This window comes from Podarcis muralis, chromosome 10, assembly GCF_964188315.1.
Source record: "Podarcis muralis chromosome 10, rPodMur119.hap1.1, whole genome shotgun sequence".
Taxonomy (NCBI): domain Eukaryota; kingdom Metazoa; phylum Chordata; class Lepidosauria; order Squamata; family Lacertidae; genus Podarcis; species Podarcis muralis.
The window spans coordinates 3,610,716-3,636,129 of NC_135664.1; the positions used below are offsets into that span (position 1 = coordinate 3,610,716).

Genomic DNA, 25,414 nt, shown 5'->3' on the forward strand with positions numbered 1-25,414 from the left:
ATTTAAGGACTTTCTTAATTTCATTATAGATCATTTCCCAGTAGGCCTTGATCTTTGGGCAGGTCCACCAAAGATGATAGAATGTACCTTCAGTCTCGTTACATTTCCAACATTTATTATTGGGCAAATGATAGATCTTTGCCAGCTTAACTGGGGTCATGTACCACCTATAGATCATTTTCATTATATTCTCTTTCAAGGCACTACATGCCGTAAATTTAATACCGGTGGTCCATAACTGTTCCCAGTCAGCAGCCGCAATATCATGACCTATATCCTGTGCCCATTTAATCATGACTGATCTCACCGTTTCATCCTGTGTATTCCATTTCAGCAGCAAATTATACATTTTAGATAAGTTCTTAGTATTGGGTTCTAGCAGTTCTGTTTCTAACTTTGACCTCTCCTCCTGAAAGCCAAGTTTCCTGTCCTGCTTAAATGTCTCATTTATCTGACGATAATGTAACCAGTCTCGAACTTTATGCTTTAGCTTCTCAAAACTTTGAAGCTTCAATGTTTCACCTTCTTGTTCTAAAATTTCAGAATATTTAGGCCAATTTGAGTCCATGTTAAGTTTTTTCACTTCCTTAGCTTCCATTGGTGATAGCCACCTGGGGGTTTTACTTTCCAATAGATCTTTGTACCTATTCCAAACATTGTACAATGCTTTCCTGACTATATGGTTTTTAAAGCTTTTATGCACCTTTACCTTGTCATACCACAGATATGCATGCCAGCCAAATTTGTTATCATATCCCTCCAGGTCCAAAATGTCTGTATCCTCCAGAAGTAGCCATTGCTTCAGCCAGCAAAACGCTGCTGATTCATAATAAAGTCTTAAGTCTGGCAGGGCGAAGCCCCCTCTATCTTTCGCATCGGTTAAAGTCTTAAATTTTATTCTGGGCTTTTTGCCCTGCCAGACAAATTTAGATATATCCTTCTGCCACTTCTTGAAGCAGTCCATTTTGTCCAGGATTTGCAACGTCTGAAACAAAAACAACATTCTCGGCAATACATTCATCTTAATAACAGCAATTCGGCCTAACAAGGAAAGTTTCAGCCTAGACCATATATCTAGATCTTTCTTCACTTCTGACCAACATTTCTCATAGTTATCTTTAAATAAGTTCACATTCTTAGATGTTAAGTTTACCCCCAGGTACTTAACCTTTTTTGCCATTTCCAATCCTGTTTCACTTTGAAACCTAACCTTTTCTTCATTTGTTAGGTTTTTTTCCAACACCTTTGTTTTCTGTTTATTTAGTTTAAATCCTGCCACCCGGCCAAATATCTCAATCAATTCTAAGACTCTTTTGGTGCTAGCTTCTGGCTGTTGCAAGGTTAACACTAAATCGTCTGCAAATGCCCTTAATTTGTATTGTTTGGCTCCGACCTGTATTCCCTCTACCAGCTGGTCCTTTCTGATCATATTTAACAAAACCTCCAGGACGGATATAAAAAGTAGAGGGGATATAGGACATCCCTGTCGTGTACCCTTCTCTATTGGTATTTCATCCATTACCACGTTGTTAACAATTAATTTAGCTCTTTGTTCAGAGTATATTGCACCTATACCATTTTCAAACCCTTGGCCTACCCCCATCCCATGGAGATTCTTCATCATAAACTTCCAAGAAATATTGTCAAAGGCTTTCTCCGCATCTACAAAGATCAAAACTGCTTTTCTGTTAATGTCCACTTCCAACAACTCCAAAATGTCTATAATGTTCCTCACATTATCTGACATATGTCTCCCTGGGAGAAAGCCTGTTTGATTTTTATGAATCTCCTCTACCAGTACTCTCTTGAATCTTTTTGCCAAAACGTCTGCAAAGATTTTGTAATCCACATTCAAGAGTGATATAGGGCGGTAGTTCCTAACTTGATGTTTCTCAGTTTCTGTCTTCGGTATAAGTGAAATAAATGCTTCTTTCCACGATTCGGGAGCCTTTTTCCCCTCTAATATTTCATTACATACTTCCTTCAATGGTTGTATTAACCATTCCTTAAGTGCTTTGTAGTATTTCGCAGTCAAACCGTCTGGTCCTGGTGATTTCCCCACTTTCATGTTCTGAATGGCACCCTCTATTTCTTGTTCTGTAATTTTTTCATTTAAAATTCTTTTACTTTGTTCTGAGATCTTTGGTAATCCATATGTTTTAACAAATTCCTCTATTTCTTGTTCGTTTATAGGCCCTTGCGCATACAGTCTTTTAAAGAAACTTTGAAAACAGTTGCTTATCTCATTTGGCTTGTTAATGACTTTCCCATCCATTTCCAAAAATGACACAGTGTTTAACTTTTGTCTCTTCTTCAGTTGCCATGACAGTAGTTTCCCACATTTATCTGCCGATTCAAATGTCTTTTGCCTCATTTGCTTTATCTTCCATTCTATTTCTTGATTTGTCAACTCCATATATTGCGTCTGATAATATTTTATTTCTCTTAAAATCTCATGAGACTTTGGTTTAGATCTCAATTTCTTCTCACCTTCTTTTATTTGTTTCAATATCTTTTCCTTCCTTTCATTTTGTTTTTTCCTCTTTATGGAATTCTGCTGAATTAGGAAACCACGCATCACGGCCTTGCTTGCGTCCCATACTATTCTTTTTTCCACCTCCGTTCTCAAATTTATCTCAAAATAGTCCTTCAGTTTCCTTTGGGCCTTTTGGTAAATTTCCTCATCTCTAAATAGGGTGTCATTCATCCTCCATCTGAAGGTTCCAGCCGTTGTTAATTTCATTTCCATCTTTACTGCATTATGGTCGGAGCAGGTTTTTGGACAGATTTCAGTTCTTTTCACTCTTGGTGCCAGATTGCTAGAAATCCAGATTTGATCAATTCGGGTCCAGGTCATTTTTGCTTCGGAGAAAAAGGTTCCCTCTCTTTCCAAAGGGTTCCTTGTCCTCCAAATATCAATCAAGTCCATGGTATCAGTCAGTTCGAAAAAAGTCTTTGGTAGTCTCCCGTCTTTAGATATTACTTGTCTTTGTGCTTTGTCCATGTTTGTGGAGACAACTCCATTCATGTCTCCCATCAAAATGATTTTAAAGTCCATATAGTCCATTAAGGTCTCATGCAACTTCTTGAAGAACTCGGCCTTCCCCTCGTTGGGTGCATAGACTCCCACAATTAACGTCTTTTCTCCTTGGATTTGTATTTCTACTGCCAGATATCTTCCTTCATCATCCTTAAAAGTCATTTTTGGTTCCCATTTCTCCTTGACGTAGATCACCACCCCTCTTTTCTTGACTTTATCTGAAGAAACAAATTCCAGTCCTAATCTTTTATTTATCAAGAATTTTCTATGTGTCCTGACAATATGCGTTTCTTGCAAACAGATTATATCCAAGTGTTCTTTCTTTAATATATGATAAACTTGATCTCTTTTTCGGGGATGGTTTAGGCCATTACAATTCCAACTCAAGAGTTGCAGAGACATTTTTGCTACTGGGTAGTTTTCCCGCCGACTGCTCCAAGTTCTTGTTCCTCGTCTGTCGGTGCTGGGTTCAGTCCAAAGGATAAGTTTGCAATATCCACTATTTCCCTCTCTCTCACAGTTCCTTTCTGGAAATCCTCAAAGTTTCTTTCCAAAAAATATTCTTTATCTTGGATTGTTTTTATTTTGATTTTCTTCCCTTTGAAGTTAAAGGACAGCCCTTGTGGGAATTCCCACCTAAATTGGATGTTATTTTGTTTCAATAAGTCAACTAAGTCCTTAAATTGTGTTCTCACCTCCAAAAAGTATCTGGGGATATCTTTAAAAATCTGTATTTGGGCGTTTTTAATAACCAGTGCCTTCTGGAAATGGAGGTTCAATAATTTGTCTCTTTCTTCCTTAGTTCTCAAGGTAATTAAACAGTCCCTTGGTTTCTTGCCTTGCTTCCTGCCAATCCGAAAGGCTGTGGTTATTGCGAATTCGTCTTCCTCTCCCTCTAATTCATCACTCCAGAATTCTTGAAACTTATCTGTAAGAAATTCCCCAAGCTTGTCCTCTTCCTCCTCCGGTACCAGTCTCAATTTCAGATTCTTACTTTTCCTTTCCAGTTCCATGAGAGCCAAAGCTGCATCATGTTCATCCACCTTTTTTGCAATAGGAGCAAATTTCCCTTTAGTTTCTTCGGCAGTACTCTTTGCACTCTCGGCTATTTGCCTTGTTTCTGTAGATTCCTGAACTAAGCGATTTATAGACTCCGTATTAGTCGATATTGCCGCTGTGTTCAGATCCAATCTCGTTGTCAGTTCTGTCAGTTTTTTAGAATTCTCTGTAGACTGCTTAGTGAGTGCTTCTAAAGATTCATTTATCCTGAGCAAAGCCTGTGTCATAGAATCCATTGATGCTGTTGTTGCTTTTTCCTGTGCGGCTAATGCTCCTGATAAAGAGCCTCTTTTCTTTTGAGCCTGCTTTGTTTTAGATCTTGTTCCTATTTCATCCAGTGGACCACTCATATCTCAAGGTCGTTCCCACAGGAATAGTTGCAAGTGGAAAATCCCACAGTTTCTGTCTCAATAGAACAGTCTCTCTTTCAGTCCTCTAGAGGGAGTACATTGTATCCAATACAAGAACAAAGAAACAGGAAGAGAAATGGCTATACAAAGTTCCAAAAGTGAAAGTCCAAAAGAGACCCTACTTTGTTGCAATTTCAGGTCTTACAGTTTTGTCCCCTAAAGCTTGGTTATTTTATTTCAGAAAAACCTATTTGTATCCACAATACGGTTTGACAGCTCAGTTCCAGGCACTCTCTGCTCCGGCAGCCTGGCCAGAGGTCTCGGCAGTGGAGGTTTCCCGTTTAAAGCTCCTTTCTTTTTAGCAGATAGATTTAAGTCAAATCTCTTCCCCCCCTTTCCTGCCCTTTGGGGGGGAGGTCCTCTTTTGATGTTAGGTTTAACAGGGTCTAAAAACAAAGTACGTTCCCTTTAAGCACAGCTTGCTCTTTCGTTGCTGAGTCGGTCATGCAGTTCCGGGAGGCAGACTTCCTTAATTTTTGCCTATCCCGTTTTCAACCAAATCTTCTTAATTTTTAAAGTCCCGTTCCCTTTATTAGTCGTTCTTACTCACGGGTAATGTTGCCAATCAGTAGTTTCAGGAAGGAATCGGCGCTCTCCATCAATGGCGACGCGGCTTCGCTCCGCGGGCTGGGTTGCGATCCTCAGCACCGCGCTCACACCCGATGCCGCTCCGGAGCCTTTAAAAAGGCTCTTTCGCGATACCGGGGGGCGCAAAGGTGCCCACCGAATCTCCTTGCTCACAGGCTTCAGCGCCTGTGATTTTAGGGGTCCCCCGCTCGCCGTAGCGGGTCAGACCCGAACTCGCGGAGCAGTCCTGCCTCGGAGCTCGAGGCAAGGACCGCCATTAACGCTGGCGCCGACCGGAAGTCTCCTAGATTTTCACTTTTTGAACTATGGCAACCCTAAGTAACTCAGATGTACATTTGCATCTGTATATGCAGTTCCTCCCAGAGTATGGCTCTTGGAATGCAGGGGAATTGACCCTCCTCCTGTGCCACTTACTCTACCCTCAAAAGCATCATGCAAATCATCGTGAAGCCTAAATTCTTCCCATGCCTGTCATGGGAAAAGATGCCCAAAGAAGACCATTTCAATATTGCCTTGTACAGGATTTCCATGCAAGTACTGAACTCAGCCATGATATTTTTCAAGTTAAACCCACTCTAATGCAATCCTACACATGGTTACTCAGACGTGAGTCCAACTGAATTTAGTGGGCCTTCCTCTTGGATAAGTGGAGTCAGGATGGCAGCTTAAGTGCATAACCAGTTCAGCAGCAGTAGAAGTGGCCTTCCTCTACCTCTGTTTATTCCTCTCCATGTAAGCTATAAAACTGCCGATGTTGCACTGTGTTTCATTCATCTTAGTGCACTGCATCAAGCAGCCCCTGCAAGGGTGACAAACCTGCTTTATGCAGAGTCAGCTGATGAGATAACAAGATCCTTTATGTATTTAAAACTGGGAAAGAAATGGGTCATGTTGCCGACATTAGCATAATTCTCACCAGAGGCTCTGGGAGAAGGTAGGTCACATCACATCGTTTCTACAGAAATGTGCGATGTCAGGAAGGATAGCAGACAGCAGCCCTTATGGCAGATCTGTTTGCTGGTGTGCACGCTATAGAATCAGTGAATCAGACAGAATGAATCAGCGAGGGCAATGGTGAATCAAGGGTGCAAAGTATTTCCCTCTACAGAGGATCACATCTAGGATCAATGGAGGAAAATCAAAGGAGATATAGCCCAGGGGGAAGCCTGGTTGTCAGTGCACATGACCCTTGATGGATTGGAGCGTCTGCACTTCCTGCTCAAAATGTCTTCCTCCTCGGGACTGGGGCCATTGTTCTCCCCCACCCCCATCCCCACCCATGGCACACTGACCAGCTGCCGTTGCTGCAAATGGCCTTTGCCATTTTATTAATGGTGATAGTGCAGGTGCTCCCAGCATCTGTGGATACATTCCACCCCACAATCCTTCACTTTGAATGTTAAAGGGGTTCTTCCTCATTGTGGGCAGGGTGAACCAAACAGAGCCTGTGCTCTCACTGCTTTACTGTGGTAGGAAATGTTGTTGTTGTTTAAAAAAACATGGTGTGCTACCATTATTTTTTAAATACTCTTGGCTACTGCCACAAACAATGCCAAACAGCCATAGAAGACGAGGAATTGTATGCAGGTGAGTGAGTGAATTGGTGTAAGGATGGAGAGCTCTGTCAGCCCTCAGCACCCAGCAGAGAAAGCAAGCAAGGTGTCAGAAGATGGAAGTGCCCTCCTCCACAACCACAACCAGCATTCAAAGCTAGTGGGAGAAACAAAGCCCTTCATTCCTCCCCAGGGGGCTAGTAAGGACTTTTCCTGCTTGCTTGGCATGCTAGTCACTCTTGCGGACTTACTTACAAGGCTGGTGTAAGCCATTTTAACATCAGTTTAAACAGTTTAAAATCAGTGCCTGGAAAAGCAGGATTCCACAACAAGTTGTGCAAATTTCCCTAGGTTTTATGCATGTGTGCCTGCAAATTACTCTGCATTTTTTCTGGGTTTTGTGTTTTTTTTAAAATAATAATCCATAACTCATTATGGGTTTGCTAGTCATGGGAAAGGCATTGAAACTCTACCCCAGCTCTGTAGGTTTTGGACTTTCATAGACAGATCTTTTGCAGGGACTAGAAGCCTGCTTTTTTTGAAAAAGAGCAAAGAAGGATTTCAAGATCCTGAGAAAGTTGGATTCTGAGCTCTGGGCTCCTGTTGAAACACACAGAGCCCTAGCCATGCCGAAAGTAAAGGGAAGCTATGACTAGTGGGACAGAATAGCTAATTTCAGAGTATATTTTTAAAATGTTACACATGCAAGTACACACACCCTCTCTCAGACAACTCAATACTAAGCAGATGTAGTTCAGTGGATATTATTACATCTTAGTAATAAACAAGTTTAAATATAAAGTTAATCTGCCTTCCTGAAAGCTTAAGGCACTGCAGATGAAGTTGAGGCTGAGCAAGGCGGAGAGAAGCCTCATTGAAATACATTGGCATAATTTGTTTTCCTGGCAGCTGGGTAAAAATAGGATAGGATATGCGCCGTTTATATTAGGGAGATATGTTCCTATCTAACCCAGACATATTTCATCAGTTTTCCTTTCTGATAATCCGATTGCCGTTTTTATAGTCCATAAAATCATGGGCCGATGTGATAGGAAATGACTTTCAAATATCTTCTTGCTGCCGCTGCTCTATTTTTCTACATTTGCTTCATGACTGACTGACAGCTCAGTAATCAACTGCAGATCAGATTTAGTGAAGCCACAATCTACTCTTGTTAATTAATAAGGGCCTGTATTCCCCCTCCCCCAGTGCCAAGAGGCTGTGACAATAGGGCCAACATCCTTTGGCATGGTTCTAATGAACTTTCAACATATATGTTTCAGTAAAGTTATAATGCACAAAGCAGATTTGTATATTTCAAACCCAGGTGTTTGGGTTCCATCACATTCCAATGTGAATGTCAAGACGCAGCAGCAGCAGCAAAGTTTGGAATATGGGGATAAGGTGTTGCTCAGGTGTTTATGGGTTTCATTGAGCTCATTGGGACTGCTTCATCTATGCCTGTGCTTATCACATGAACAATAGTGTTTGAACTGAATGTGTAAACTGACTGACTCATTTTGTTGTTGTTGTTTTGTTACCCAGCCTTCATGCTAATGTGGGTTCCACAATCTAAAATGCAATATTAAAAACAATTTTAAAAATTGTCAAAGAATACAATCACAAAAAAATAAGAAGAGTCCTACAAATAAACATCTCAGGTGTCAAAGGCCAGGAAGAAGAGATGTGTTATGTAAGAGGTACTACAGAAGTTCTGTCTCTCATGTTAAATCAATAGCCCATCCATACGTGGAAGTTATCCACTGATGTCATCAAGTGATAAGTGCATGAAAAAGTTATCAAGCTTTCAAGCGCAAGCACTATTCTTTTAAATGCAGTTGAGAATCCAATTCACCTTTCTCTCTTGCTGCCAACTTGTTAAATGAATATAAATCAGAATGGCTGTATCAGTTATTGGTGATTGCCCTTCAGCAAATTAACACAAATGACGTCTTTGTGCTCCAACCATTATGGGCTATTTAAAAATCCTTACTAATTTTTTACTCCATTGATCTTACATACAATGACGAAGTCTGTCTAGGTCTACATATTGTTTTAGCTAGCAATGACTAAGCTATCAGGATTTGTCAATCTTGTTTAGCCCAATTTCATGGGGGTCCTTCTTCCCTGGAGATCTTGCAATAGAAGTTCTGCGCACCATGATGCCTCCATTCTTCCCCCTACAAAAGCATCTACCATAATCCCACAGATGATCCATCTGCATGTCCAGATCCACAGGCTGTTCTGCAGCTAACCTGTGTGGTTATTTCTTTCTCTCAATAACGTGAAGATTTAAAGGAAGTGTGGGCAATTATGCTTAATCACATAAAACGTCACATGAGGATTAATATGTGGTTTTTATTGTTATTATTAATAATAATTTATTTCATTTATTAATTGCTTCCTATTAGGCATCTCAAAGTGATTTACAATGCAATAAAACCATGTATAAAACACAATTTTAAAATAAAAAGTTAACATTTAACAGTTAAAACAACAACAATTAAATATATAAAATCTTTTCAAATTTAGTACAGATACCAGCTGGGATAACAATCTTCAATTGCAAGTCTCATTGAAAGAAGAAGCTTTTAATTTCGCACTAAAAAGACAGTAGAGCTGATGCTTAGAATCATAGATTTGTAGGGTTGCAAGGGACCATAAGGGTCATCTAGTCCAATCATCTGCCATGAAGGAAGCTTTTTGCCCAATGTGGGGCTCGAACCCATGACTCTGAGATTAAGAGTCTCAGGCTCTAGCAACTGAGCTATCAACTGATATTGTCTGATACATGGGAGGCAGTTCTTAAGTGCAGGTGCCACCACACAAAAGGCACTATTCTGATATCTTCTGAATTGCATGGTATCTGCAGAAGGCCTTCTCTTGCAACACAGTGATCAACTGAGTATACAAGGGATAGTTTAGTTATCCAGTTCTCAAGGTTTGCATACCAGTAGTGGCTCCTTGAATTAGGTAGCTAATTGGCAGCCAGTGCACTTCTTTCAGCATATTATATGTATGTCAGGGACCTGCTGGACAATGAGGAGTGGTGGGAGGCTGCAGCCAGAGAACCCCTAGGGAAGCCTTAGAGGAGGAAGAATCAAAGCCAGGGGAGAGGTGGTGGAACAGGTCAGAGGATTAAGGGGGGGTAGAATGGTTGGATGTTGAACAAGCAACAGGCTTGAGTAAGAGAGAGGAGACAGAGGCAGAAAGCACTGCAGATGCAGGACAGGCAGCTGATGAGGAGGAGACAGAGGCTGCTGCAACTTCACAGGAGCCTACTGGCCCTACTGTATTAAGCTCCCTCCCTTGTCTCCAAGGGCATGAAGAACCCTGCTTGTAGCAAAACAAAGAGCACAGAGAGCACAGAGGACCACTCCCCAATGGAGTTTAAGTCTGCTTGGAAAACATCCGGCTTAGGGGAAAGTGGGAGGCACAGGTTGTCATTTCTGGCAGCTGTTTCACTGGAGGCCAATGTTGCCCATAGGTTTCTCTGTATTCTGCTTCCTTGAATAAAGAATAAACTTTACTGCTTGTCTCTGAGTCTCTGTGCTGACCTGCAGCTGAACCAGCCCTGACAATGTATCATCTAAGGCAGGCATCAGCCCTCCAGATGTTTTGGGACTACAACTCCCATCATCCCTAGCTAACAGGACCAGTGGTCAGGGATGATGGGAGTTGTAGTCCCAAAACACCTGCAGGGCCCAGTTTGGGGATGCCTGATCTAAGGTGTACATACTAGGGATTTGCACCAGTTGCAAAGTTCACATTTTATCTGTATATTTAACATTAGGATCTGTATTTCTAGTTTGACTTGTTATTCAGATCTGTATCAGATACATTAATGCTGAAGCTCTGTTTTCCCCATTACCTGTAATGCTGAACCTAAACACGGTTTATAGCTCTCCCCCTTTTCACAAAAGTGGATGAAATTTGCAGGTGAAGAACTCCTTGCTGAATGGATAGTGCATGCCTAATCACAGGCTGGATGTATGGACCACTTCATCCCTTCTGTTCAGATATCAGCTTAAAGCAGGTGTGGGAAACCTGAATGCAGTTCTCTGGGCCTCTCCATCTGTCCCTTGGGGCTTTCCTCAGCTCACAGCCCTCACTTGGCTTGCTTCACACTCTCCTTGAATGCTTTTGCCTAACTTGAAGGCATCCTTGCACTCTAATAATAGCCTGGATGGAAGATAGTGGGTGATGTGTCAAAGCTAGGCTACTGTGCAATGCTCACATTTATAGTCATGGCTCTGTCCACTTTTTCTTCTGCCTTTGCCCACCCCTGGAAGGTTTCTCAAAAGAGAATGTGGCCCTTAGGCTGAAAACAGTTCCCCACTGCCTTAGACACTTTTCCAGTGCAATTAGATGCACAACTATGGTCATGGTTGCAACTGTGCTTTTAAGAGTGCATAGATTTACAGTTTTCAAATGTTAAATGCATGCCTGGGGGATATTACTTGGCATTCAAGAAGGCTACCTCTGGGTGTTGAAAAAACATCTGCCCTCATTAAAATCATTTAAAGGAAGCACCATAGCAGCACTCTGGATAGCTTTAATTGAAACTAGTTGAAATGGCATATGTTTTGACTGCAAAAGAAAAGATTGTTTTGATCCCTGCTGTGTGGAAAATGACCACAATTACACTATCTGGTGCCTAATGCACACGTTTCTTTAATCAGATACAAAAAAACCATGTACTGTGGTGCAAAAATAAATTTATTCATTACAGTGCACAAGGGCTTGTTAAAACTGAAATAATAAAAAAATTGTATGCTGTTAGGAAACAGGTTTCATAAACATCGTGCATCAGTGATAAGCTGTTATACTGGGACATGGAGATCTTAAAGACTGAAGTAATCTGCACTAAATATCATATTGGTCGGCTAAATGGGAAAAGCTAGTTAACTCCATTATCTCAAGGAAATGGATTTATCAAAGCTGGCAGAACCCAAAGAACAATCTTTTTCTTTCGTGGTAGTCCCACTCAGGTTTCCTTTTGATGTGTCCACAAATATGTATTAAGGAATGCACTTAATGGGTTTATCCTCCATGAGTCAGCAGAGATGACTCATTCCCCACAATGCACCTGCAGACATCTTGTGACTCTCTTATCTCTATTACTGGGCAGATTTGGCAAGTAATTTGTGTATAGGAGGACTCAGGTTACAGTGTGCTGTGTGGGTCGTAGTAGGAGATTTCACGAATTTTTGAAGGCTATCTGTTGGAACTGTGGATTCAAGTGAAGACTTTTTGAAGAGAGAGTCTGAGGAAGAAGCTGGGAAACTGCCAGACTGCAAAAGTCAAAGAACTCTATCAGTTACAGCAGCGGCACAGCATGGAGGGTACCAGAGGTGCCGTTGCCCTGGATGCACAGTCTGGGGGGTATAAACCAGATGCCCCCCCCCCGCAAAGATCCTTGTTGTGCGCCCTCCGCGCTCTGCCCAGTGTCCGGTGGCAGTGCAGGGTGGGGAGGGCAGAGGGTGCTCTTCACTCTCCTCACCCTTCCCCTGCCTGACGCACGAGCACCTGACCAGTGACGGGGGCAGGGTGTGTGCGTACTCGCCCCAGGCGGGGGCAAACAGCGCAATGCCCCTGGGTTACAGGACTTTGCAAGCAACTGAACTTAGGCTTGGCTGTGGACTTTAACACAGCAAGGACTTTGAAGCAAATAATCCTTTGTGTATATAGTATGTAAATATAGAGTGTGCTTTGAGTGTGCCAAGTAAAATAACATTGCTAAAATGGAGAGCCAGTGTGGTGTAGTGGTTAAGAGCGGTAGTCTTGTAATCTGGGGAACCGGGTTCGCTTCCCTGCTCCTCCACCTGCAGCTGCTGGGTGACCTTGGGCCAGTCACACTTCTTTGAAGTCTCTCAGCCCCACTCACCTCACAGAGTGTTTGTTGTGGGGGAGGAAGGGAAAGGAGAATGTTAGCCGCTTTGAGACTCCTTAAAGGGAGTGAAAGGCGGGATATCAAATCCAAACTCTTCTTCTTCTTCTAAAAACAACTTTTTCAAGCTGAGGAGCTTAACTGCTTGACTGAAGTTTCCATGGTGCATACAAAGAGAAAACCCTAACAAATTTTGCTTTTGTGTTGTAGTTGGGAAATTTGGGGTTCATCACACTGCCAATTTCCTCCACTTGGTTGGTACACACTCTAGGGACTATGCCCCTTCTCACTTGGCTTGCCAGAGGTATACTCCCCTCGGTAAACTTGCATACACACCTTGCCAAACCTCCCACACCCCCTCTCACCAACTCCGCTCCCATTCACACCCAATGACCCCCTTGCCAAATGTGGGCTAGCATGAAGCAGACACTAGACACAGGAAGGCAGAATTTGTCCCCCAAAGCATGGCCAATGCAAAAAGCCTGCCAGAAATAGTGCTGCCTATGAAGAAATGGAATCCTTTTAAAATATAATTTTATAATGTTATATATTATGTGAACTTTGTAAGGAAATGGGTTTTGTGAAGCACTGTCCAAAATGAAAAGCAGTTGTCTGAAAATGCAGTCATTATATTCAGGATGGATTCTTCTAGCCTCAATTTAGAAAAATGTGACTGGCTTACTGTGTGCATAAATTTGCCTTGATTGAAAAACCACTTTTTTTTGTAGAGAGCTACATACTTCAGTCTTTTGAAAGTGCATTTCCTTTACCCAATTCCCTTTTCTATAATAAACCAGGGAAACTATCTTGTTGAACCAAAGGTGGAATGTTCTGGAAAACGCCATCTTGGTGGTCAAGATAACCCCAAAACTAATTGGTAGTTGTTGTAAGAATGAGTTCATATATGTTTAAATTCACTTGCTTTGATATATGCTAATTGTCTTGCTTTGATGTTGTGCTTATCTGTGGACCCTCGAATGCTGGGCTCTTGGGCCAGAGAGGGGAGTTATCTGTAATAATAATAATAATAATAATAATAATAATAATAATAATAATAATTTATTATTTATACCCCGCCTATCTGGTTGGGTTTCCGCAGCCACTCTGGGCAGCTCTCAACAGAATAATAATAATAATAATAATAATAATAATAATAATAATAATGTGATGTCTTCTAAAAGTCAGAGAGTTGTTTATTTCCTTGACATCTGATGGGAGGGCGTTCCACAGGGCGGGTGCCGCTTTCAAATTTCAATGACTTCCTGCTCTCCGTTCTATAGCATTGTTGTGCTGCCTCCAGTAGCACTGTAAGTTTACTCTTACCAGAATTGATTTTTGACATCTTTTTTTGGTATCCCTTCAGCAAACCACTCCCACAAGTCCATCTTTGGGCCGGTGGATCAGGACAGGTTTTCATCACTGTAATGTGTGGCACTGGAGAGGCAGTGGTGCTGCCAGGTTTCAGGAGACTCTGAGCAAGACACATCTGCACTGTCACACAGCTTATTCTCTCCCACTACCTTCCTGGTTGCTCATTCTCATCCACCCAAACTTACCAGGAAGCAAATACAGTGGTACCTCGGGTTACGAACTTAATTCGTTCTGGAGGTCCGTTCCTAACCTGAAGCACCACTTTAGCTAATGGGGCCTCCTGCTGCTACCACGCCACCACTGCGCGATTTCTGTTCTCATCCTGAAGCAAAGTTCTCAACCCGAGGTACTATTTCTGGGTTAGCGGAGTCTGTAACCTGACGCATATGTCACCCAAGGTAGCACTGTACAGTCGTACCTTGGTTGTTGAACACCTCGGAAATTTTGGCTCCCGAATGTCGCAAACCCAGAAGTGATTCTTCCGGTTTGTGAACCCTAACGTCCGACGGGGCTTCCGCGGCTTCTGATTGGCTGCAGGAGCTTCCTGCAGCCAATCAGAAGCTGTGATTTGGCTTTGAACATTTTGGAAGTTGAACGGAATTCCGGAACATATTCCATTTGACTTCCAACTACAAGTCCTTTTTTCTTTCATTCCATCCCACCAATCCTCACAGGTTAAGAACGCCTCTTCTCACCCCAATTCTAAGCTTAGTAACTCCATAGCTCATTTGGCTTCTTGTCATTCATAGGAATGTATGCATGTAGGAAGCTGAATTTGTCCTGCTCTGCTGTGAGGCTGGATGCAAGGCTGACGCCTCTTTTTTCCTATGGATTGTTCAAGGTTGTTGAAACCAAAAGAGATCATAACAAGCTCCAAAGAAGTGCATGAGTGGTAGCATGGCCAATGAGCTTCTTCCCAGGTCAGGAAGTTAAGTTTAACCTGCCCCATAAAGCTTCCTCGTCCACAGTTCCATCCAAACTGAGAACTACCCTTCTCACGGTAATTGGACTCAAACCATTCCACTGCTTGTAGGTTTGTTCGCTGAGTAGCTGGAATGGTCAATGCCATCACACCAAGTCAGCCAGTTAAGGAAACTGCAAGCAATGAAACAATCTAACTTAGCATGGCCTGTGCCCAGTATGAGGAGATGTTTCTGCAGTGCTCCTATTATTGCAGCTAATTGTTTGTAAATAATTGATTTAGGTTACATTAATTGTTTTGCATCTGTTAGGCTTAGATATAAAAATGCAATCTTAAATGTTTATTAGCTTACCCACTCTCTTTTCAAGTCTCAGCTGAACAAAAAGATAATTAGTCCTAGAAACAATTTCTGAAGGATCCTGGAATACGTTTGGTTTAACAAATGCTGTCCCCTAGAGTTTGCAATTTAATGGTATGCTTTGGGCAGGGAGAGGGGGAACTGTGTCCAAAGAGAGTAGAAGTTTCATTTTTTAAATACGAATTTATTTCCAACAAAATTATTCTTTTGCAGTCTGAAGGCTCCCCCCCCCCCTTGTGTTTATATCACTTTTAAAATGTCTTGCCTATAAATAACTATAAAGGAACTGAGCTTCTTGATGGCTATGAGCACTGATCTTTACTTCACTATTCAATAAATGGAATGGATTTTGCTGGGTAAGCTCACTGTTAAATCTCATTTTAGAGTGAGCCACCTACACATTTCATGTTGCAAGACCTTGAAACACAAACTCAGGATGATGTCCACATTTTTTGAGAGGTGAAACATTAAAGCAGTTTGGAAGTAAGTATTATAGAAAAACTCCAATGCTGCTATTCTGCTATTTTGCTTCCTCTCATGTAAAATACATGACAAGTGAACAAATGTTTGTTTGCTGCTTATATTTGTCAGTTGCAAGCCCTTTTTGAGATGTGCAAAGACCCCTAGAGGAATTTTTGCTAGTGTTTTTGAAAATCTTTTGGTTTTCCTTAGGCTAGGATGTACTTCACATTTTGCCTTGTATAAATTCACATTGTGCAATGTTCCACTGCTTATAATAAAGGTTTCAGGGAAAACACTTGCACCCACAACAAGGATCTTTGTTGAACTGAAACATAGATAAGTGGCTTGTTGATCAAGTTAATAGTAGTTGCTATAGACTTGGTGCCCATATTCCTGCCTTCATGAACTTGAAGACTCATGCCAAGCAGGGCCAACCCACCCATAAGGCAAGGGTGAGGTGACATACCCTCATGTGCATTTATGAGTGGAAGCTCCTATGCTTCAGCATTGGCAGTAGCTCCCAGCTGTCTTGTAGACACAAATCAGCATTCTGATATTGACCTCTAAAATTCTTAGGGACTAGTGCATTGAAGGCCCACAGTTTAAAAATGAATTGAATAAGGCTGCTAGCTTTGCCTATTGATTTACGTTCGATAACCATTTATTGTAGAGGAAAGTGAGAGGCAGATGAGGCTCATCAACCTGAGAAGGTAACCCATCTAGGAAGAGGAAAACTCTGATCCTAAACCTCCCCTGCCTTGTGGGTTTTCTTAGGGAGAAGAAAGGCTAAGGAGGAAACCCTACACAAATCCAGAGTGGAGTCCCTAAGACCATTTGATGGCATCTTGTATGCCTCCTTTCAGCAATTCCTGCAGCTGGAAGCTATTGCTCTGCTTTCATTTGAACCAGATCAGTAAGGCCAAGAGGAGGGTTTGATCTTCTGGGCAGCCCAGGACCTCCTTACTCACTGCCCAGGCTTGCGCCCCAGGGAGATTACTTCAGCGCTGCTAACACAGTGGTTTGATTTCACCCCTGGAGGCGCACTCCATTGTCTCTTGAGACAGACAGATGCCAACAACATATTTGGATGTAGGGTTGCCATATTTCAAACAGTGAACATCCGGATAGAAAAGTTGTTGGGCTTTCTTGCCAAATTTGCATAAGAAGAATTAGTTTGGGGGCTATTTTTTAAGGAAAATCGCCCAAAACGACACTGCCATCATAGGCTGCCATATGTCTGTATTTTCCAGGACATTTTAACAATTTCCACCCAGACACTGCTTCCAACTGCAGTATTCTGGATATGTCTGGGAAATTCCAGGCGTATGACAACCCTATTGGGGGGAATATAAATAAGGTCATTAATTTTCTGTGTAAGGAACAACTGCATCATTTCATAACTGCACCAGTTGTCATGCAGGCATCAAACATTTCCCTTTTAGTTCCTATTCACTTTAATTTGAGGGCTGGTTTTGAGCTTTCAAAACCTGAGCAGCCTGGTACCAGGGTACCTGAAGGATCTCACCCTTTCATTTGCACTGACACATGACTGGGCATTGTAGGATGTAATCGTTCTTGCCCGTGCCAGTTCTCCCTGTTCCATGTGGATTTGGAATGTTTGATAGACCAGACAGAGGTCCTATTTTGGCCAAGGACCTGAGGTTTCCTACTCTATGGTACAAGGATCGGCTCTCTCAAATATTCGATTGAACATGCTAAGGGAGCAGAATGGGCCCCAAGGGCATTCAGACACACTTTTCAGCAGGGCTGTTATGTCAAGTGTAGGGATGAAATGCTCTTTCAGTTTGGGTTCTCTCAGTTTCTCATTTTCCCCACTTTAAATTCAGTTCTCCACATTTTAACAGCAATTTGTGATTATTATTTTTTAAGTCATTGTGAAAATTCATCTTGATTTTAGTGTGAATTTCTCCTAATAAACAGATTTTCGTGTGCAATTTTGACTAATATACACATTTTTGCATGTTATTGTCACTACCATGTGCCATTGCACATTTCCTCAATATTCATGCATTCTTGTGAAGATTGTTTGGCTGGAGAACTTTTCTGCAAAATTAAAGTTAGTGCAAATTTTGAAGGACAGCTTCAGATTATTTCTGAAAGTGCAAATCTCATTGATTCAGTTTTAAATGTGACCTGAATCACATCTCTCCCCTATCCCTAGTCTAGAATTGTTCTATATTGGTATGTATCTAAGGAAAATCTTCTGTAATTGATTATGCAATCGGAAAAGTAGCACTTTTAAAACACAATGCAGCTAGGATAATATAGGATGATAAGAATGTGTTACGATAAAATGATATCTCAGGGAATTCTTCTGAAATACTTTGCTTGGCTCTAAGTAGCATCTTTAAAGGTTGCATGAGGAGCTGGTGCTTGTTTTATAAAACAGAATATTCAGTGACATATAGAAAATCAGGCAATTAAGTGACTGATAAGGCTTGCAGCTTCCTGCCCTCTTTCCCCCTTTTCATTTGCTACGCTGAATATGCTTTTCTGTATTCTGTGAACCATTTATTTCTTCTTCCTAGATAACTGCTGTCTTGCAGAATAGCCCATCACAATACATTTCAAACATTCCCCCCCCCCCCCAATGTACACTTTGAGGTTTCTGCCAGCATTTTGCTTTCCAATTGTTTTATTGTCAGCATCGCAGATTGCTGAAATATTTGCTGTAAAACATTCTTTGGTTTTCTGCAGTTTACAAGCAAGTTCAATTGCCTGGCCATTTTATGGATTTATTTATTTATTAGGCAGAAATGCTTGGCATGAAATGATCTATGCTCAGGTCATTCAGCAGAAGAGAACGCTAAGCAAAGACCATCCAAAATTAGCCATTGGGCAGGTGGCTAACTCAGCTCTGGCTAAGTTGTCACTAATGAAAGTTGCCACTGGTGTCTGTCTCGTGTGTGTGTGTGTGTGTGTGTGTGTGTGTGTGTGTGTGTGTGATGAAGCCGTCATTTCCTTCTCCCCACAGTTATCCAGTACAATGTTGCATGTGAAGATTGTCATGGTGGCTGATCTATCAAGTGGGAAGTTCTGCTTGCTGCCACCTCACTTGTAGCAGCAGCCACTGCCATCTAACAAAAATGTTCGGGGAAATTTAATGGAGTTTATTTCCAGGTAAGTGAGTATAGGCCTGCAGCCTGAAAGTCACTTAAAAACACTAACACCCATAGCCCTGGTCCTTCCAAGGAGTGTATGGCTCTGTAATAGGGTGATGTGAATTCTTTGGCCTTCCAGAAGCTGCTGGACTTTAAATCATGGGTAGCCAATATGGTTCACAATCATGGGTAGCCAATATAGTTCACAAGTGCACACTCACAAAATAAATCACATGTCCTCACTGAGGTGTCTGTGTCAAGGACATATGTTTGCTTCCATTTATACTATATAGTTTTCCCCTTCTCGGTGAGGATGTAATCAACTCTAGATGCAGCAGCACCACCTGCTGACAAATGAACACACAGAGCTTGAAGCAGTTTACAATAACGACAAATCTAAATAAATTATGAACAGACATATTATTATTATTATTAGCAATTTATATACCACCCTTTATTAAAAGATCCCAGGGTGGTGTACAACATTAAAAACACATTATAGAACATCAATGATAAAAATGATAAACTCAAATCAGTTACTTTAAACCCAAGTACATGATATCTAGGGATGCGGGTGGTGCTGTGGTCTAAACCACAGAGCCTAGGGCTTGCCGATCAGAAGGTCGGTGGTTCGAATCCCCGCAACGAGGGGAGCTCCCGTTGCTCAGTCCCTGCTCCTGCCAACCTAGCAGTTCGAAAGCATGTCAAAGTGCAAGTAGATAAATAGATACCGCTCCGGCGGGAAGGTAAACGGTGTTTCCGTGCGCTGCTCTGGTTCGCCAGAAGCAGCTTAGTCATGCTGGCCACGTGACCCGGAAGCTGTACGCCGGCTCCCTCGGCCAGTAAAGCGAGTTGAGCGCCACAACCCCAGAGTCGGTCAAGACTGGACCTAATGGTCAGATGTCCCTTTACCTTTACTTTTACATGATATCTATATCTAGACAACTAAGATTTAATTTGTTTAGATCTTTAACTCCCAGCCAATATAAAAAGCATGCTGTTCACACAACCACTGACACAATCTCACTCTCACACAGCCACTGCAAGCAATGGATGGCTTTAAAAGAGAAGTAGCCTTATCCTTCATAAATTTATCAATCAATGGCTACTGGCCACAATGGCTATATTTTACCTCCACTGTTGGAGACATTATGCCACTGAATACCAGTTGTTGCAGTTGGTGAGAGGGTTGTTGGTATAGCACCGGGTATAGCACCGGGTGAATGTGATCTCACAGTGAGGACCCCGTAAGGAGTCTCGCTGCAGCATTCTGCACCCGCTGGAGTTTCTGGGTCAGTCTCAAGGGCAGCCCCACGTAGAGCGAGTTACAATAATCCAGTCTGGAGGTGACCGTCGCGTGGATCACAGTGGCTAGGTCAGGGCGAGAGAGGTAAGGAGCCAACTGCTTAGCTTGGCGGAGATGGAAAAATGCCGCCTTTGTTATAGCTGCAATCTGCGCCTCCATGGAAAGGGAGGTGTCAAAGATTACACCCAAACACTTAACGGATGGCGCTGGCACTAATTGCGCCCCCACAAGAGATGGGAGTTGCCCCCCCAATCCCATATCATCCCGTCCCAGCCACAGGACCTCTGTCTTCGAAAGATTTAGCTTCAACCGGCTCCCACATAACCATCCAGCCACAGCTTCCAAACATCTGGTCAGTGTGTCTGGGGCCAAGTCAGGATGGCCATCCATCAACAGATAGAGTTGGGTGTCATCAGCATATTGATGGCAACCCAGCCCAAAACTCCGGCTGGGCGAGGGGACGCATAAAAATGTTGAAAAGCATCGGGGAGAGTATCGCACCCTGAGGTACTCCACACACCAAGGAGTGGCGCGATGACAATTCCCCCCCAAGCGCCACCCTCAGAGGAGTCTGTCCACATTGGCTGGGGATATCCGGTCGAAGTGGTCCAATACTGGACCCGAGGACAGTCGAGGGGCCTCCAGTTCCTTTATTGTATCCAAATTGGCAGGGAGGTCATGGCGGAGCAACAAGATCTTCTCTGCAAAAAAGCTCGCAAATGCCTCACAGCTGTGTGTCAAATTGTTATTTAAATTTGGCTGTCCCTCAAGGGAAATTAAAGACCTAATACTAAATAATTGCGCCGGGCGAGAGCTAGCGGATGCAATGGAGGCCGAGAAGTAAGACTTCTTAGCAGCCTTCATCGCCATCTCGTAGGTTTTCATAAAAGCCCTATAAGATGTTCTTGAGGCTCCGTCACGGGCACCCCGCCATACTCGCTCTAGCCGTCTGAGGTCCCGCTTCATTTTCCAGAGCTCCTCGGTAAACCAGGGAGCCCGGTTTCTGCGGGGTCGCAGAGGGCGCTTAGGTGCGATCTCATCAATGGCTGCCAGGAGCTGGACATTCCAGCCCTCAACAAGCTCAGTCAATGAGTCGCCAGGGGGAGCAAGGTCCCACAAGGCTTGGCGGAATCTATCAGGATCCATCAGCCTCTGCGGGTGAGCCCATATCGGCTTGCCACCTAAGCAGGGTGGGTGGGGAAGTCAATCCTGGCTTTCAGAGTGTAGTGATCAGACCATGGCACCTTCATCGAAGGAGACATGATCACATCTATGCCTATGGCAAAGATCAAATCCAGCGTGTGGCCTGCTTGATGTGTGGGGCCCGAAACAAACTGGGAGAGCCCTAGTGTCGCCATGGAAGACAATCTCTGGCAACAGTACATTAAGTCTTATAATAAATAAAAACGAGTAGTCTCGATGTGAATTGCATTATTTACGCAGCTTGGTTACTTGGGAGCAGAGGGTAAGATATAAATGAATCAATGCCCTGTGTTGAGAGTGTTAAGACTAGGATATGGTGGGCTGAGGTTCAAATCCCCACTACAAAGCTCACTGAATAACCTTGAACATGTCACTGTCCCTCAGTCTAACCTACCTCACAGGGTTATGAAACTTGTTTTGGTGGTGGAGGAGGAACCATGTATGCTTCCTGAACTCTTTGAAGTCACTGAGGGGAACTGTAAGCAATAGGAATGAGCGGGTTTCCCTCATTCTGTGGGTTCATCCAGCTGTTCTGACTTGAAAGGTTTCAAATTTTGGAGCTGGTGTTTGCATAGCTTGCCATCTGACTCTTTTCTCAGGCTATTGGCATGGGTCAACAGTCCACAACTGAATACACAATGCAATTACATGATAGATATTTTTGCACTTTGATTTAATCACTGTGATTAAATAAGAATAAATAAGAATAAGGGGTAGTTTAGAACTCCAAAGTTTGGGATGCCCTCATAAGCCTATAAGCCAGGGAGGTCCAACTTTTCATACCAAGTGGCCAACAAGAGTACAGTCCACACACTGCGTTGTTGCACATGAAGGGAGAGTGAGGCAGGGTTTGTAGTGATTTTGGACTCCCACAAGTTGCCTGCTTGTTGGGTTTCTGGTTGTCTTTTTATATTTGTTTCCAGTTTCTTGTAGCTTTGCTGCTTCTTTTGGTTTCTGCTGATTTCCTTAATTTAGGGTGGTTTTGCTTGTTTCTTGCATTTTGTTGTTTTGCTTCTTTTACTTTGATTGGTTCTGGGGTTTTTGGTGAATTGTTTCTTTTCCCTTGATCTGGCTTGTTTTTCATGTTTCTTCTGGTATTGCTACATTTTGGGAATATTTATTGGTTTTTGTGTTTCTCGTGGTATTTCTTAAATTTTATGAGATTTGATAATCCCCCTAAACCAAGCCAAAAAAACCCAGAAATGCAAAAATGAATTGCAAAGAAGCAGAACTACGAGAAACCAAAGAAATGCAAACTGAAGGAAAGGCAAAATTATTATGAACTGACAAAAAAGGCTATGCATCAGAAAGCAAAAAAGCTAATAAAGATGATGCAATACCAAAAGAAAGACAAAAGCCCATTAAAAACCTGTGAAATGAAGCAACACAGCAAGAAACAAAGAAAGCATCCAAACCCACAAAATGAAGCAATAACAAAACAAAAAAACCCCTGCAAAAATGGGCAAAGTGTTGTAAAAAAAAAAAGGCACAGGTTGAGGATTATGGTTGGGTTTGAGTTAGGGTTAGAGTTCGAGTTAGGGTTAGGGTTAGGGTTAGGGTTAGGGTTAGGGTTAGAGTTAGGGTTAGGGTTAGGGTTAGGGTTAGGGTTAGGGTTAGGGTTAGGGTTAGAGTTCGAGTTAGGGTTAGGGTTAGGGTTAGGGTTAGGGTTAGGGTTAGGGTTAGGGTTAGAGTTAGGGTTAGGGTTAGAGTTCGAGTTAGGGTTAGGGTTAGGGTTAGGGTTAGGGTTAGAGTTAGGGTTAGGGTTAGAGTTAGGGTTAGGGTTAGGGTTAGGGTTAGGGTTAGGGTTAGAGTTAGGGTTAGGGTTAGGGTTAGAGTTAGGGTTAGGGTTAGGGTTAGGGTTAGAGTTAGGGTTAGAGTTAGGGTTAGGGTTAGAGTTAGGGTTAGGGTTAGGGTTAGAGTTAGGGTTAGGGTTAGGGTTAGGGTTAGGGTTAGAGTTCGAGTTAGGGTTAGGGTTAGGGTTAGAGTTAGGGTTAGGGTTAGGGTTAGGGGTAGGGTTAGGGTTAGGGTTAGGGTTAGAGTTAGGGTTAGGGTTAGGGTTAGGGTTAGGGTTAGGGTTAGGGTTAGAGTTAGAGTTAGGGTTAGGGTTAGGGTTAGGGTTAGGGTTAGGGTTAGGGTTAGAGTTAGGGTTAGGGTTAGGGTTAGAGTTAGGGTTAGGGTTAGGGTTAGGGTTAGGGTTAGGGTTAGGGTTAGAGTTCGGGTTAGGGTTAGGGTTAGGGTTAGGGTTAGGGTTAGAGTTAGGGTTAGGGTTAGGGTTAGGGTTAGGGTTAGGGTTAGGGTTAGGGTTAGAGTTAGGGTTAGGGTTAGGGTTAGGGTTAGGGTTAGGGTTAGAGTTAGGGTTAGGGTTAGGGTTAGGGTTAGGGTTAGAGTTAGGGTTAGGGTTAGAGTTAGGGTTAGGGTTAGGGTTAGGGTTAGGGTTAGGGTTAGGGTTAGAGTTCGGGTTAGGGTTAGGGTTAGGGTTAGGGTTAGGGTTAGGGTTAGGGTTAGGGTTAGGGTTAGGGTTAGGGTTAGGGTTAGGGTCAGAGTTAGGGTTAGAGTTAGGGTCAGAGTTAGGGTTAGGGTTAGGGTTAGGGTTAGGGTTAGGGTTAGGGTTAGAGTTAGGGTTAGGGTTATGGTTAGGGTTAGGGTTAGAGTTAGGGTTAGGGTTAGGGTTAGAGTTAGAGTTAGGGTTAGGGTTAGGGTTAGGGTTAGAGTTAGAGTTAGGGTTAGGGTTAGGGTTAGGGTTAGGGTTAGGGTTAGAGTTAGGGTTAGAGTTCGAGTTAGGGTTAGGGTTAGGGTTAGGGTTAGAGTTAGGGTTAGGGTTAGAGTTAGGGTTAGGGTTAGGGTTAGAGTTCGAGTTAGGGTTAGGGTTAGGGTTAGAGTTAGGGTTAGGGTTAGGGTTAGGGTTAGAGTTAGGGTTAGGGTTAGGGTTAGGGTTAGGGTTAGAGTTAGGGTTAGGGTTAGAGTTAGGGTTAGGGTCAGAGTTAGGGTTAGGGTTAGGGTTAGGGTTAGAGTTAGGGTTAGGGTTAGGGTTAGGGTTAGGGTTAGGGTTAGGGTTAGAGTTAGGGTTAGGGTTAGGGTTAGAGTTAGGGTTAGGGTTAGGGTTAGGGTTAGAGTTAGGGTTAGGGTTAGGGTTAGGGTTAGGGTTAGAGTTAGAGTTAGGGTTAGGGTTAGGGTTAGGGTTAGGGTTAGGGTTAGAGTTAGGGTTAGGGTTAGGGTTAGAGTTAGGGTTAGGGTTAGGGTTAGAGTTAGGGTTAGGGTTAGGGTTCGAGTTCGAGTTCGAGTTAGGGTTAGGGTTAGGGTTAGGGTTAGAGTTAGGGTTAGGTTTAGGGTTAGAGTTAGGGTTAGGGTTAGAGTTCGAGTTAGGGTTAGGGTTAGGGTTAGGGTTAGGGTTAGGGTTCGAGTTAGGGTTAGGGTTAGGGTTAGGGTTAGGGTTAGGGTTAGGGTTAGAGTTAGAGTTAGAGTTTTAGAGTTAGAGTTAGGGTTAACAAGGTTAGGGTTAGGGTTAGGGTTAGAGTTAGGGTTAGGGTTAGGGTTGGAGTTCGAGTTAGGGTTAGGGTTAGGGTTAGGGTTAGGGTTAGGGTTAGGGTTAGAGTTAGGGTTAGGGTTAGGGTTAGGGTTAGAGTTTTAGAGTTAGAGTTAGGGTTAACAAGGTTAGGGTTAGGGTTAGAGTTAGGGTTAGGGTTAGAGTTAGGGTTAGGGTTAGAGTTAGGGTTAGGGTTAGGGTTAGGGTTAGGGTTAGGGTTAGGGTTAGGGTTAGAGTTAGGGTTAGGGTTAGGGTTAGTTTTAGAGTTAGGGTTAGGGTTAGAGTTAGGGTTAGGGTTAGGGTTAGAGTTAGGGTTAGGGTTAGGGTTAGGGTTAGAGTTAGGGTTAGGGTTAGGGTTAGGGTTAGAGTTAGAGTTAGGGTTAGGGTTAGGGTTAGAGTTCGAGTTAGGGTTAGGGTTAGGGTTAGAGTTAGGGTTAGGGTTAGGGTTAGGGTTAGGGTTAGGGTTAGAGTTAGGGTTAGGGTTAGGGTTAGGGTTAGAGTTTTAGAGTTAGAGTTAGGGTTAACAAGGTTAGGGTTAGGGTTAGGGTTAGAGTTAGGGTTAGGGTTAGGGTTAGGGTTAGGGTTAGAGTTTTAGAGTTAGAGTTAG

The 25,414-nt window shown here is 42.8% G+C and overlaps 1 protein-coding gene across 1 annotated transcript in view; it reads left to right on the plus strand.

The window, feature by feature from the left end:
• Window positions 1-6,708: 6,708 nt before the first annotated feature.
• Window positions 6,709-25,414, plus strand: part of LOC144329086 (uncharacterized) — a 52,959-nt gene continuing 34,253 nt past the window's right edge. The window contains exon 1 of the mRNA XM_077935594.1: window positions 6,709-6,850. Within this exon, the coding sequence (XP_077791720.1) occupies window positions 6,709-6,850 (142 nt within the window). The remainder of the gene's footprint in view (window positions 6,851-25,414) is intronic.